Consider the following 13,611-nt stretch of genomic DNA (forward strand, 5'->3'; position numbering starts at 1 on the left):
AAATCCAAACCTACAAATCACTGGTTTGAAACTGTCTTCAATATTGGAAAATCTCAAGGTGTCTGATCCTCAACAGCTGTTTAAATATTTCCCAATGTCTCTTACTATCTGGTCTTAATTTTGCATCATCAGATGCGTGAGATTGGCATCCTGTGGCAATGCATTTGCTCTTGTAAATTGATTGCAGTATCATACTGTATGTATGTAGTCAAATTGAAGCGGAAAGAATAGCATTAGAATCACATTTTTGTTTACTGTTATGCTTCTTTATTAATTCCAGTTGTGGCATGAATGCAAGGAAGATTCTTGTATATGTTATATGTGGATTGAATTCTGATATTACATGGCATAATGAAAAATTACATGCTTTATTAAAAATACATGCAAAAAATCATATACTTTAAGGATATATGTCAATTTAATAAATTTAATTTAACTATCCTACTCATATCACTAGGGATAATAATTGTCCCCCTTTAGCAATCACCTCTGATAATAATTGTCACTCCTATTTCAAAAAATTTCCTTGAAATCGTGCTTTCCCTTTGATACCTTAAATCGCATCAATGTTCTTCATGTATCAAAACACATGCAGATACTTCGGAGAAATTAAATATCACTCAAAGATTCATGAACACACAGTTCAAAAAAATTACCATTGATTATCAAAATTTAAACAGAGATAAATTGAAGTAACACTCATACAATGATTCAAAACTTTATTTGACAATTCCAAAAAAAAGAAAAAAAAAAAAAAAAACAGCATGCACTTCCAAATTTCAAGGAGTAGTGCTACGTGGCATGGCATGAAATTTTACTTATTTTATTTCATTTTATTTTTTATTTTTTTAAAAAAAAATCAAAAACAAATACTGCTGCATCACGCGTGAAAGCCTTTCCCTTTCCCCCCAATTCTTCCCCCAAATCCCCTAAAATTTTCAAAATCTCCCACACTGCTGCTGTGTCTCCCCCTCCCACTTTCCTCCTTCGCCCACCGCCAACCACTTCCTCACCGAACGCACCGGCGACGCCCACCCACGGCACCAGCTCGAAATCCGGCGACGCCCATCGACACAGGCCACGCCCACAGCCCAAAAATCGATCGGCCAAACGCCACCCACGGCCCCAGCTCAGAGTCTCACTGACCATACGTCGTGTACCGGTAAGAAGAAAGGTTTGTTTACATGTTTACATATCGGTTTGATTTGTCTTATGGTTTTTGTTTTGATTTGGATTTGATTTTCTTTAAGGGATAGCTGAATTCGGGCGTTCTGATTTTTCATTTTCCTCCCATTTCCCAATTCTCCACCGTCCCCCTCCCCCACCGACCGAGCACCGCCCACCAAGACAAAGGGCCTACCGACCGAGCGCCGCCCACCAAGACGAACGGCCTTCCGACCGGCCAACCGACACCGTCCCTCTCCCCTCTCTCTCTACTGTCCGTCTCTCTCTGACTTATTATTCATGGGTTTTTGAAGTGATTTCTCGGTATGGGGGGGGGGGGGTTTAAGAAATGGGTTTGTTTAAATTTATTGATGCTTGTGATTTATTTTTGTGCTTGAAGGGTAGATTTTTTATTTATTTTTCGGTTTATGAATATGACGAGGTTGTTTTTTTTTTTTAGAAACAACAGATTTTTTCCTTGGATTGGTGTTACTTGCTTTAAACATGTGTTATTTTAGTGTCCAAGATCCAAGAATTCCACATATATGTTCATTGGTTTTCTTGATTTCTCTCTCTATGTGATTTATCCATGGGTTTTTCTTGATTTCTCGGTATGGGTAGGTGTTAATTTTAGTTTTGAATGAATACTGGCAGTGAGTTTTTGCCCTGACAAGCTAGGTAAACAAAAAAGTGGGCCAGCCAGGAATACAAGAGGAATTATAGGGTTGAATTCAAGGATTTCTTTTCCATTGATTATATGACATATTGCAATAGGAGTAGATATGAATGTTTAGGATTTTAATTGATGAAATGAGAAGTCTCATGTTTAAGTAAAACAATGAAAGGCAATATGCATATAATAAATCAAATAGAAATTTAGACTAGATTACAGTGGATTTTTCAAAACTCAATTAAGATATGAGGTTTTTGTTGAAAAAGGAAAAAGATGAAGAGTTGAAAGGTGATTGGTTAAGCAACTGGGATATCGAATTCATTTTTGATGTCCAGTGGAAAGAAAAATAATATTAATGACCGAAAAATCTGGATTAAACGTAGATTAAGATTAAGGAAATTGTTTTGCTTAGTCGAGTTTTGTTGTCTTCGTTAATTTCATTCCATGCTTTGTTTGTTTGCTTGGAAAATGTGAAGGACAAATTTTGGTGTATGGAATCTTGTGGGTTTCGTTACTTTTATGCTTTCCTGATTCTATTGATGATTATAAGCTGCTTTTCCTTATTTTTTGATTATTTTTAGCTGTTTGATTCGTTCATCTCTTATGATGCATTTTCGAATTTTTTTTTTTTTCAATTGTTTTTTTCAATTGTCGTTGTCCTTCATTTGCACTATATCTAGCCATTTTAACTTTGTTTGGTTGGCATTTAGAGTGACTATTGTTGCTTTTGAAGGCATATTGTAGTATGCTCTGCTGATAGACAGAAGTACTGCTCGGTGCTTGCCGAATAGCACCATTGAGTTTTTTTAATTTTTAGTAAAAAAAAATTTAGAGAAGGTAAATCATCATTCGCTATTTGCTTATATATTATATGCTGTTGAGTTTGTTGATATGTTTTGGCTAAATGATTGGTTATCTTCTGTGTCTGTTTAGGTATGCAAGATACTCCAAGGAACAAGGGAACATCTGCGGCCTCTTGAAATTGAAATATGCTTAGTGTCTCGCTTTCGTCTCCCTCCAAACTCTCATTACCTTCCCTCAAACCCTCAAACCCTTCGCGCCAAAACCTTCCATCATCATTATCATCCACCCCGAACCAAAACTTTGAACTCTTTAACCATCGTCCGATCCACCACCTCAATGTGGGTCAACTCCACAAAGCAATGGCCACCCTTGATGGCATGGCCCAAAAGGGTACCCACCCAGACCTCACCACCTACTCCCTTCTCCTCAAGTCCTGCATCAGGTCCCGGAATTTCCAACTGGGGAAACTCGTTCACACCCGCTTGACTTTGTCCCAACTCGAGCCCAACTCGGTCATTCTCAATTCTCTCATCAGCTTGTACTCAAAGTGTGGGGATTGGGCTAAAGCAAAGGCCATATTTCATAGCATGGGAGATAAGAGAGACTTGGTTTCTTGGAGTGCAATGGTTTCTTGTTTTGCAAATAATGATATGGAATTTGAAGCCATTGGGACATTCCTTGAAATGCTTGAGAATGGTTTTTACCCAAATGAATATTGCTTCGCGGCTGTGATTCGAGCATGTTCGAATGCGCACAATATCTCGATCGGGAAGATGATTTTTGGGTTTGTCATAAAGAGTGGATATTTTGAGTCCGATTTGTGTGTTGGGTGTGCATTGATTGATATGCTTGTAAAGGGTAGTGGTGATGTGGATTTAGCTTATAAGGTGTTTGAGAAAATGCCTGAGAAAAATGCGGTTACTTGGACTTTGATGATAACTAGGTTTATGCAATTGGGGTACTCAAGAGAGGCCATACATTTGTTCTTGGATATGGTTTTGAGTGGAAATGTTCCGGATCGGTTTACACTAAGTGGAGTTTTATCGGCTTGTGCGGAGTTAAAATTGTTGTCGCTTGGGCAGCAATTGCATTCTTGGGTTATCCAGGTGGGATTGGCTTTAGATGTTTGTATTGGTTGTTGTTTGGTGGACATGTATGCAAAGTGTTCATCAAATGGATCGTTGGATGATTCAAGGAAAATTTTCATTCGGATGATAAATCATAATGTCATGTCTTGGACAGCAATTATCACAGGATATGTGCAAAGTGGAGGGCTTGATATGGAAGCTGTCGAACTTTTTTGCGAAATGATCAAGGCTGATTTTACGCCGAATCATTTCACCTTTTCTAGTGTCCTTAAGGCATGTGCAAATCTTTCTGATCCACGCATGGGTGAGCAAGTTTATGCCCAGGCAGTGAAACTAGGTCTTGCATCGGTTAATTGTGTGGGAAATTCTCTTATTAGCATGTATGCGCGGTCTGGCATGATGGAAGATGCCCGTAAAGCTTTTGATATGCTGTTTGAGAAGAATTTGATTTCTTACAATACGGTTGTTGATGGTTATGCCAAAAATCTAAATTCTGAAAAAGCCTTTCAACTTTTTCATGAGATCGAGGATGCAGGAATTGGGGCTAGTGCTTTCACATATGCAAGTCTGCTGAGTGGAGCTGCAAGTATTGGTGCAATTGGTAAGGGCGAGCAAATTCATGCCAGTGTACTGAAATCAGGATTTGAGTCAAACCAATGCATTTCTAATGCATTGATCTCTATGTATTCTAGGTGTGGAAACATAGAATCTGCTCTTCAAGTTTTTAATGATATGGGAGATCGGAATGTTATTTCTTGGACTTCTATGATCACAGGTTTCGCAAAACATGGATTTGCCTCTAGAGCTGTGGAGTTTTTCCACAAAATGCTTGAGGTTGGTGTAAGACCGAATGAGATCACCTATATTGCTGTCTTATCAGCTTGCAGCCATGTGGGGCTGATTTCTGAGGGTTGGAAACACTTCACTGCGATGTACAAAGAACATGACATTGTTCCGAGAATGGAGCATTATGCATGTATGGTTGATTTGTTGGGCAGATCAGGATCCCTTCTAGAAGCCCTTGAATTTGTGAACTCAATGCCTTTCAAGGCTGATGCGCTAGTCTGGCGTACATTTCTTTCTGCTTGTCGAGTTCATGGAAATAAAGAACTTGGGAAACATGCTGCTAAGATGATTCTTGAGCAAGACCCACATGATCCAGCGGCATATATCTTACTATCGAACTTGTATGCTTCCTCAGGTCAATGGGAGGATGTTGCAATAATTAGAAAAAAATTGAAAGAGAGAAACTTGATCAAAGAGGCAGGTTGTAGCTGGATAGAGGTTGAAAATACAGTGCACAAGTTCCATGTTGGGGACACTTCACACTCCCTAGCAAGAGAGATTTATGATGAGCTGAACCATTTGGCTTTGAAAATAAAGGAATTGGGCTATGTACCGGATACAGAATTTGTTCTTCATGATGTGGAGGATAAACTGAAGGAGCAATATTTGTTTCAACACAGTGAGAAAATAGCTGTGGCGTTTGGTCTTATAAGCATATCCAAATCAAAACCCATCAGGGTATTTAAGAATCTTAGAGTTTGCGGAGACTGTCATGCTGCAATCAAATTTATCTCGATTGCCACGAGTAGGGAAATAGTGGTAAGAGACTCTAACCGTTTTCACCACTTCAAAGATGGGACATGTTCATGCAATGATTACTGGTGATTTTGTTAAGTTGGAGTAAGAATAGTCAAATTCTCTCTATGACAGTTCTGCGCTAATCGGAGAGCTTATATGAGCTTCTTTTCTAGGCTCATAACTTCCTAATTTGTTGGTTGATTGATTATTGATTTTCTGGTCACTTCCCATCAAAACTCTTCAAAAGCTTGTTCTTAGGGTGGATGAACAGTGGCCTACAGAGCCTACAAATGGAAACGATTCTGGACGAATGAGTGCCAAGTATAATTAATCTTAAGTTGGCATGTATATTTGTCATCTCATTCTTTAACCTTTGTGTTGTTCTGCTAGCTGTAACCTGTATAAATCATACTTGTACCTTCTTTGTGTAATCTGTATACCTGTAAACTTCATATTTGCGACTACTTGTACAACTGCAAATTTGGACCCTCATTTGATCAGTTTATTTACTACCACTATGTGCAGTTTCTCCCACAGCTCATATTGCCTATTCTTCAATGTTCTAGAAGACTTCTTCACTATTATCCTTTACTTTCCCCTCTTGTATAGACCTGGTAATGGTTGCATTTTCTGGTTTGAGAAGAATGTTCATGAATAAAAAATGTGTTAATGTTTTAGCATTTCAATGTTTGGGGTGCTGTGAGATGCACTTGTGTCAGTAGGATGTTGTAGGAGTGATGATAGGCAGGGGACGTTTAACCATCCCCTGCCCGGCCCTTTCCTATGTGGCAGTCCCATTTTATTAAAAAAAATAGAAAATGCATTACGTTTAAACCAAAATCGCGAGCTTCCTGTTTTCATTTCCCCCCATTTTTCGATTTGGTCTTTCCCCCCAAATTTTTCGCCAATCACCGTTTTCGCCTCCCCCACCGTACGGCCTTTCCCTTTCTGTCAACAGAGCTCCGGCCACCAAGACCCGAGTGACCGCCACCCATCAGAGCAGAAACTTCATTTATCTTTTTTGTCAACGGAGTGCCGGCTTGCAAACCCATTTCCCTTTTCGGTTGACGGAGTGCCGGCCACCAAGACCCACCGATCGGCACCCATCGGAGCACCCCCCTCTCTCTCGCCGTTTTACTGTTGTAAGTTTTCTGCTTCTCTCTTTTCATGATTTTTGCCACCCATCTGAGCACCATCTATAGTTGTTTGGTGCTAAAGTTTAGGCTTTTGTGGATTTTTGAAGTGTCGGGTTTTAGTTTAGCCTTCGGATTTTTCAAAGTTTCGAGCTTTAGTTTAGGGGTCATTTTCTGAAGGTTCTGCCGTAAGGCAGATTTAGAGCATGGATCTGCTGTAATTTTCATAAAGGTTGCTTCATTTCTCTCTCTTTTGGAAGTTTGCATGATAAAATGGTAACATGGAAAATATTCTAGAAACCAAATCTTCAGTGTCAATTATGTTGGAGACTTGGACACCCTGGGGAAACTGAGTGAGTTACTGTCTTCTTCTCTAGTATTTGAAATAATTCTATTGTGGTTCTGTTGATAATGAAACAAAGTCTTATTTCTCAGATGTATCTAAGGATTTCGTTGAATGACCCTAGATATTCAATTGCTGCAATGTGGATCCTGTCTAAATATATGCCATCGATTTGAGAAATATTCGCATGACTTGAAACCATAATGGATTGATTATATTTGTTAGGGACATCGATAATTTTCCACAATTAGTGATGTTGTTGAAACCATAATGGATTGGTTATATTTGTTAGGGACATCGATAATTTTCCACAATTAGTGATGTTGTTAAACCCTTTAAGGTACACCCACAAGTAGTGCTGTTGTTAAACCCTTGTGGTTTGTTGATATTTCGGTTCTATCAGTAGTTTTACATTTCTATCTTATTTCTGTTGATATCCATGCGTTTTAGTCACTTCATTTGGGTGTGTTATTTCAACAATATAAATTTTTCAGATGAGGTTGTCTATTGGGCTCCATTTTGGTCTTGTTTCTTCTTCCTGACAGCTTCTTATGTAAGCATTTTTTTGTTGTTGTTATGAATGCTTATGTAAGCATTAGAAGTCATTGAAGAGAAAAAGAAGTGGCTGAGAGGAATTATTCTAGTCTAGTTGGTTTCTTTTGTATACGATTTGTAGGTATGAGGATGTAATAAAGTAGAATGAGTAATTAATTGCTCTACTAACTCTGAACCTTGTGCTGGCCTGCTGGGTTAATAGAAAGAATTGAATTAAACTATGAACAGGGCAGGGTTTTAAGAAAGATTTTTTTTTTTCTTCAAAGACCAGTTATTTACTTATTTATTGAAGTCAACTCAAAATCTTGAAATTCATCCATGCCTTGTGATTCTTTCTTGCATGTATATATCTGAAAGTATCTGAAAGTTTTGAATGGCCATTCAATTCATGTATATCTGAAAGTCTTGATGGAATTCTTGATATGTCTTCTTGCTTTAATTTCTTTGAAGGGAAAGATACCACAAAAAGGCCGTAAGTGAAAGGAGAAGGATGTAGAAATTCATGCATTGCTACCTTCTTGATCTTAGTGTTTGTGCTGTTCCCATTGAGGTTAGAACATTTGGGTTGATGCTTTCCCTATAGAATGACTTTTTAACTTCCTTTAAGATAACTAGGTCTTATGTGAAATGAGAAGGATGTTGTCCTCTTTGAAGCAGAACCTCTAAGAAAGATATTTTCTCTTTTTTTGCTTTTTAACTCGAGTTTTTAATGTAGTGGCAACATACACTTGCAATATAACAGTAAAAGAATTTGTGTAAAATGGTAAAGTGCAAGGTTTAGATCTGTAATAGGTTACAAAAAATACTTCCAATGCACTGAACTTTATCTTTTCCTCTTTTGTTGAAAGGGTAAGACCCGTGTCAATTACACACAGAGACCACTATGTCAATATTGCACGGAGAAGAGCACTGGAAGCAAATGAGGTGGCATCAAAGCATAGGAAATCTGACCAAGTGGATGGCAAACCCCTAAAGCAAATCAATGGTTACACATCCGGTGAAGAGAAACAAAGCTCAGCTTTATCGAATAATTGTCAAGGTGGCTTCTTTGCTTATCAGTTTGAAAATCTTGCAAACTTCCGAGCGCACTATGAGGGTACCGGGCCTGAGATTTTGGAACAGGCTGGTGGTAATTTAGATGCATTTGTAGCGGCTACAGGCACATGAGGGACTGGCTGGTGTTTCCAAGTTTCTCCGTGTTAAATTATTCATTAATTCCCTTATTTCATCTATTCAGCAGGAAAAAGTTCCAAACATCAAGTCCTTCCTGGTAGATCCTCCTGGTTCTGGTTTGTTCAATAAGGTAACAAGAGGGGTGATGTACACACGAAAGAGGAGGCTGAAGGGCGCAGATTAAAGAATCCGTTTGGAGCAAGTGGGAGCAGATTCTGTCTCAGCATGGATTGGAGACCCAAGGCAACAGGATTAGAGTTTTTGGGCATCAAATGAGTTTTTGGTGCTGCTGTGTTGAAATCTAAAAGCTGTTTGTAATTTTGTGAACATATATGTTAGTGAATCTTGGATCTGAGTGAAGCTGGGGAATATAGAGAACAAAAGTGATGGGGTTGCTGACTTGGAGAATATACAGAACAAAAGCTGCAGTTTTTTTTTGTTTATCTTGAAGCCCTTTTGGCTTACTGGTTGTTGGCAGTGGATGTAGAGGCTGTAACAGTTTTTGTTTTGTTGCATGTTTATATCTCAGAAATAGTTGATTTGCATCGGCTTTCATGTACACATCTTTTACATGTAATTGAATGCAAATGCACATAGTGATGTGCTTGGAGATGCTCTTGATTCTTAAGTACTGTGGAAACTGATGCTCCGGCCTGCTTTTGTCACTTTGGGTATAATTAGGTTTAGACTTTTGCTGGTCCTGCTGGATTGTATGCTACTTTATGGTTTTTTATGATATGGTCATCACTATGGTTGGTCAAGAAGTGGTATTGTAGAAAACCCAATAAAAAGGTTCTACCAAGGATCGCTTAAACATGTACGCACATGAGCTGTATAGAGAACTGTATAAACTACACAGAGACATTTTAGAAGGCCAAAGTCATTAACGAGCATACCAAACACCCAAGGCCAAGATGCATTCCACATAAGCAAAAGCAACATTACAATGACATCCAACATTTGTAGTGCTTATCCATTATTCAACATTACAACATAAAAATTTCACTATATCCTAGGAACATATAATGCTATAAACAAAATTGGGTAAAACTTGGATGGGGCAAAACTTCCGGATGATTTCTGGAAGTTTTGCCCCATCGTAGCACTGCTCAACAAAATTTTATAGATAAAAGAAAAACACATTTAGTCTATTTCAACCGCCAACTTCTTTTGACATTCGGCAACTTCCATTTCCATTTCTTCCTTGCACTAGCATTTTTCCTTTTCTACTGTATCGCTCTTCGCAATCGCAGCCTGTAGCCTTTCTTTTTTATCTTTTAGGCATATGTATTTATCCTTTAACCGGTTCAAAACTCTTTCGCCATGCTCGCATATGGAAGGATCATTAACCCAGTCTAAATATTTACATTTACAACCATGCTACAAATATAATCAAAATTAGTAAACTTTCTATGACGAACAAAGGCTCAATTTTTCCAAATAAAAGGCTTTACATTCATATTGCCGGGTTGCAGGTACAACCAAGCCCTATAGTGGAAAAGAATTCACCAAATGATGTGGGTTTTTACCCATCTTCAAAACCCATTGAGAAAGACCAGAAATCACAGCAAGCAAGCAAGTAAAAGCCACAAATCACAACAAATTGAAGAGAAAAACCACAAATCACAGCAAACCACAAATCGAAGAGAAAAACCACAAATCACAGCAAAAACCACAAAAATCAAAACAACTCAAAAAACCAGATTTGTATGAAGAAGAGAAAATCGAAAGGAAAATCGAAAAAATAAAAGAAATCAAAAGAAAAAAGATGGAATCCACACAACACTCACAAATTCAACAATGTAAAGTAGAACCCATGACAGATTTACACACACACAAAGAAATAAAGGAAACAAGATGCAGAAATATATATTTTAAAAACCAAAAGAAAGAAACAAAAAAAAATGCAATCTCTTGACAAATTTCAGTTCTATGAAATGAATGATTATAGTGTACCCATGAGGAATCTCCCAAAAAAAAAAAGGTGATTGTGATAAACTAATCTAGGAACCAAAACATAATTATGGACTCCATACTACCCCAAACAAAGTATATAAACTATGCAGCAAATGGGCAGGTCCAAAGATTAAAATATTTTAATATGTTATAGCTGTTATAGCTGAGGTGATGCGTGTTCTTCATAATTAATTCTCAAATATGTATTAAGAGAAGATGTAAGTTCCAATAATGCAACATAATACATGACAGCATTAATTCAGGGAAAAAAAATTCAGATCAAGAGAGGCTAAATAAGTCAATATGCAAGCTTGAATTTCTGATCCTTACAAAAAAGTTCTATGAAATTTGCGTTACGAAAAAAATAAAACCGTGCAACTTAACCTACTAACGCACAGAATTCTCTAAGGCAAAAGTAGTGGTTTAATTTCACATGCCAGTTAATCCCCTTAATTTCTATAAAAATTGTAATGCATACGACCTAGTGCACTAACTATTTCAGTCACAAATTTCTAGAGGATTTTACAGCAACAAAGGTCCAAGATAGTCTTACTCTAACAAACACCATCCTCTAACATCGATGACTATAAATGGAAAAACAGAGTTCTTGAATGCCTTACCAGTACTTGGTAGCTGGGCTTCCAAAGAAATCATTGATTTTGTTCATTTATCATTGTCCAACATTTGTTACTGTGGTTCTTGTTAGTTCTAATAGTCGTTTGTTATTGTAATTTGTCCAGACATTGGTTTATTTTTAGCCCATCACTGGAATCATTCCCAAATAGACAAGATAAAATCAACTTCCACATGGATCTATTGCTCATTTAAACAGAGGCAGGAACGCATGCAGTTCGCAAAAACAGATGTGGTACTACCAAAGGACTTAAAGAACCAATGTGAAGAAGCCCGATACTGACTTTGTTACTGACTTTGAGTTTTACAAATGAAGAGAAATGGAAGCCCGTTCGAAAATTACAGAGGTTGATGTATAATTTTAAGTGATTTCATTTTAGAACCCATCTGTTTTCTCAAAAATTTACATTTGGATTTAAGGAATCATGGAAGTGGAGGGGTTGTGATTCCCGTGGGTAGCATGTAGGCAATTTTTGATACAATTTGTGCATCTAAATGAGTAAAACCCACAGAAACGTTTGAAACCAAAAAATAAAATCCTCAAAATTTTTGCAAGTAAAAGACATCAATCTCCAGAGCTACACAGTGAAAAGCCAATGGAATCATAAACTTTAACTATTTAAAAAGAAAGAAAGAAAAAGAACACCATAATCCGCAAACAAGAAGACATTGATCTCAAACAAGACAAATATCAACTGACAGTATTTTAATTAGATAGATAAATGACCAAAGCAATATCCACCACTAGCAACTAATCTAAGACTAGGGAGAAGACTTATAATTCAAAATAATTTCCAAGTTCAAACAGACCAAGGTAATTAAAATATTGACATGAAATTTAGATAATCTTATGGAATGTAAAACACCAGACGGAAGCTTTAAGTCATTGTTTCAAAACAGGCACCAAACTTAAGGCACATGCCTATGCAAGCTAAATAGATGTCTAAGAGTTCGACCTTTAGCAGCATAAAATGAGACCAATCACACTGAAACTGAAACTGAAATCACAAGCAATGGGAGCAAAATTATCAAGCGGATCCGTAAACCTGGGGCATTTAATATGCTTGATAATGTTGCTCCCATTACTCACATGGGGCATTTAATTTTTCCAAATCAAAGGCTTTACATTCATATTGCCGGGCAGGTACAACCAAGCCCTATAGTGGAAAAGAATTCATTAAATGATGTGGGTTTTTACCCATCTTCAAAACCCATTGAGAACGACCACAAATAACAGCAAGCAAGCAACTAAAAACCACAAATCACAGCAAATCGAAGAGAAAAAACCACAAATCACAGCAAACCACAAATCGAAGAGAAAAAAACACAAATCACAGCAAAAACCACAAAAACCAAAAACAACTCAAAAAATCAGATTTGTATGAAGAAGAGAAAATCGAAAGGAAAATCGAAACAAAACAGAGAAGAGCTTACGGTGGATGGTCGTCGGAGTCGTCTGCAGTGGTGGCTCGGTTGGGCTCGTCGAAGCGGAACGGTCGATGGGTCTTCGGAGCAAGACGGTGGAAGCTCGGTCGGGGATAGAAGACGGCCAGAAATCGCTACCGGTGCCGAAAATGGGGGAGATCGACCGGAATGGGGGAAATGGGTCGCCGGAAATGGGGGAATGTAGGGCGGCAGTGTAGACGGCCAGAGATTGCAGGTCGGAGCCGAAAAAGGGGGGAGAACGGCCGGAATGGGGAAATGGGTCGCCGGAAATGGGGGGAGAAATTTTTGGTCCTGCTCGATGGGGGAAATGTCTGCTTCGGAGGGAAAATGCTGATTTTTAGGAGAAGTTTGTATTGGGTTTAATTTTTTTAAATATTAAAAGCCAAAAGGTCCTTTCCACGTAGGAAAGGCCCCGCCTATCATTACTCATGTTATAGTAAGCCTATAACTTGTGAGTCATAATTTTATGATAGAATAATAATTCAATGTCATTTAAATATACAATTTTTTACCATATTGTTTATGTGGTAAGGTGGTATTTTATTACTTTTTGATTTTTTTTATTTTTTAAAAATAAATTAAGGTGAAAGATCACCTTGCCACATAGACAAGGTGGTGAAAAGTTGTATATTTAGGTGGTAGTGAATTATTACTCTTTTATGAAACTGCATCAAGTGTGTATTGGTTGTAAATTGTAGGCAAGTCTCTCGCTACTATATATATATGGAAGTGATCCTTACACTCACACTACACAACAATGACACAACACCAAGGTATAATGGAGTTGTAGGCAAGTCTCTTGCTCCTATATATATAATATAGAAAAAAGCCTTTTGCACAACAGCTGTGCAAGTTTGTAGGCACATGGGGTGGGTCTCACATAGGAGAAATAATTAAAACACTCACACTACACAACACCAAGGCACAATGGAGTGGAGCCCACACATAGACTCCACTCCATTGTACCTTGGTGTTGTGCCATTGTTGTGTAGTGTGAATGTAAGGATCACTTTCCCCACATAAATTTCGTGAATCCCACTCCATGTATCTACAAAAGTG

General features: G+C 37.9%; 1 protein-coding gene and 1 long non-coding RNA gene across 12 annotated transcripts; one reads left to right on the forward strand and one right to left on the reverse strand.

The window, feature by feature from the left end:
- Window positions 1-878: 878 nt before the first annotated feature.
- Window positions 879-9,129, forward strand: LOC133857540 (pentatricopeptide repeat-containing protein At3g49170, chloroplastic). 11 transcript variants are annotated; one of them, XR_009898338.1, is made up of 5 exons: window positions 879-1,162; window positions 1,251-1,438; window positions 2,571-2,674; window positions 2,771-6,455; window positions 7,795-9,129. XR_009898338.1 is itself a non-coding variant. In XM_062292833.1 (4 exons), the coding sequence occupies exons 3-4, from the start codon at window positions 2,827-2,829 to the stop codon at window positions 7,822-7,824; spliced, it is 2,538 nt and encodes an 845-aa protein (XP_062148817.1). In that variant the 5' UTR covers window positions 879-1,162; window positions 1,251-1,438; window positions 2,771-2,826; the 3' UTR covers window positions 7,825-9,129. The 11 variants fall into 11 exon arrangements, 2 of the variants coding, with proteins under 2 accessions (XP_062148817.1, XP_062148809.1); XR_009898341.1 differs by lacking the exon at window positions 2,571-2,674 and having other exon boundaries at window positions 7,795-8,473; window positions 8,582-9,129; XR_009898345.1 differs by lacking the exon at window positions 2,571-2,674 and having other exon boundaries at window positions 7,795-8,473; window positions 8,585-9,129.
- A 193-nt stretch (window positions 9,130-9,322) lies between these two features.
- Window positions 9,323-12,880, reverse strand: LOC133857577 (uncharacterized). Its single transcript, XR_009898351.1, has 2 exons — window positions 12,541-12,880; window positions 9,323-9,897 (listed from the first exon to the last, which is right to left on the reverse strand). It is a non-coding gene; the product is annotated as an uncharacterized LOC133857577 (long non-coding RNA).
- Window positions 12,881-13,611: the final 731 nt, after the last annotated feature.

Source organism: Alnus glutinosa, chromosome 1, assembly GCF_958979055.1.
Source record: "Alnus glutinosa chromosome 1, dhAlnGlut1.1, whole genome shotgun sequence".
NCBI classification, from domain to species: domain Eukaryota; kingdom Viridiplantae; phylum Streptophyta; class Magnoliopsida; order Fagales; family Betulaceae; genus Alnus; species Alnus glutinosa.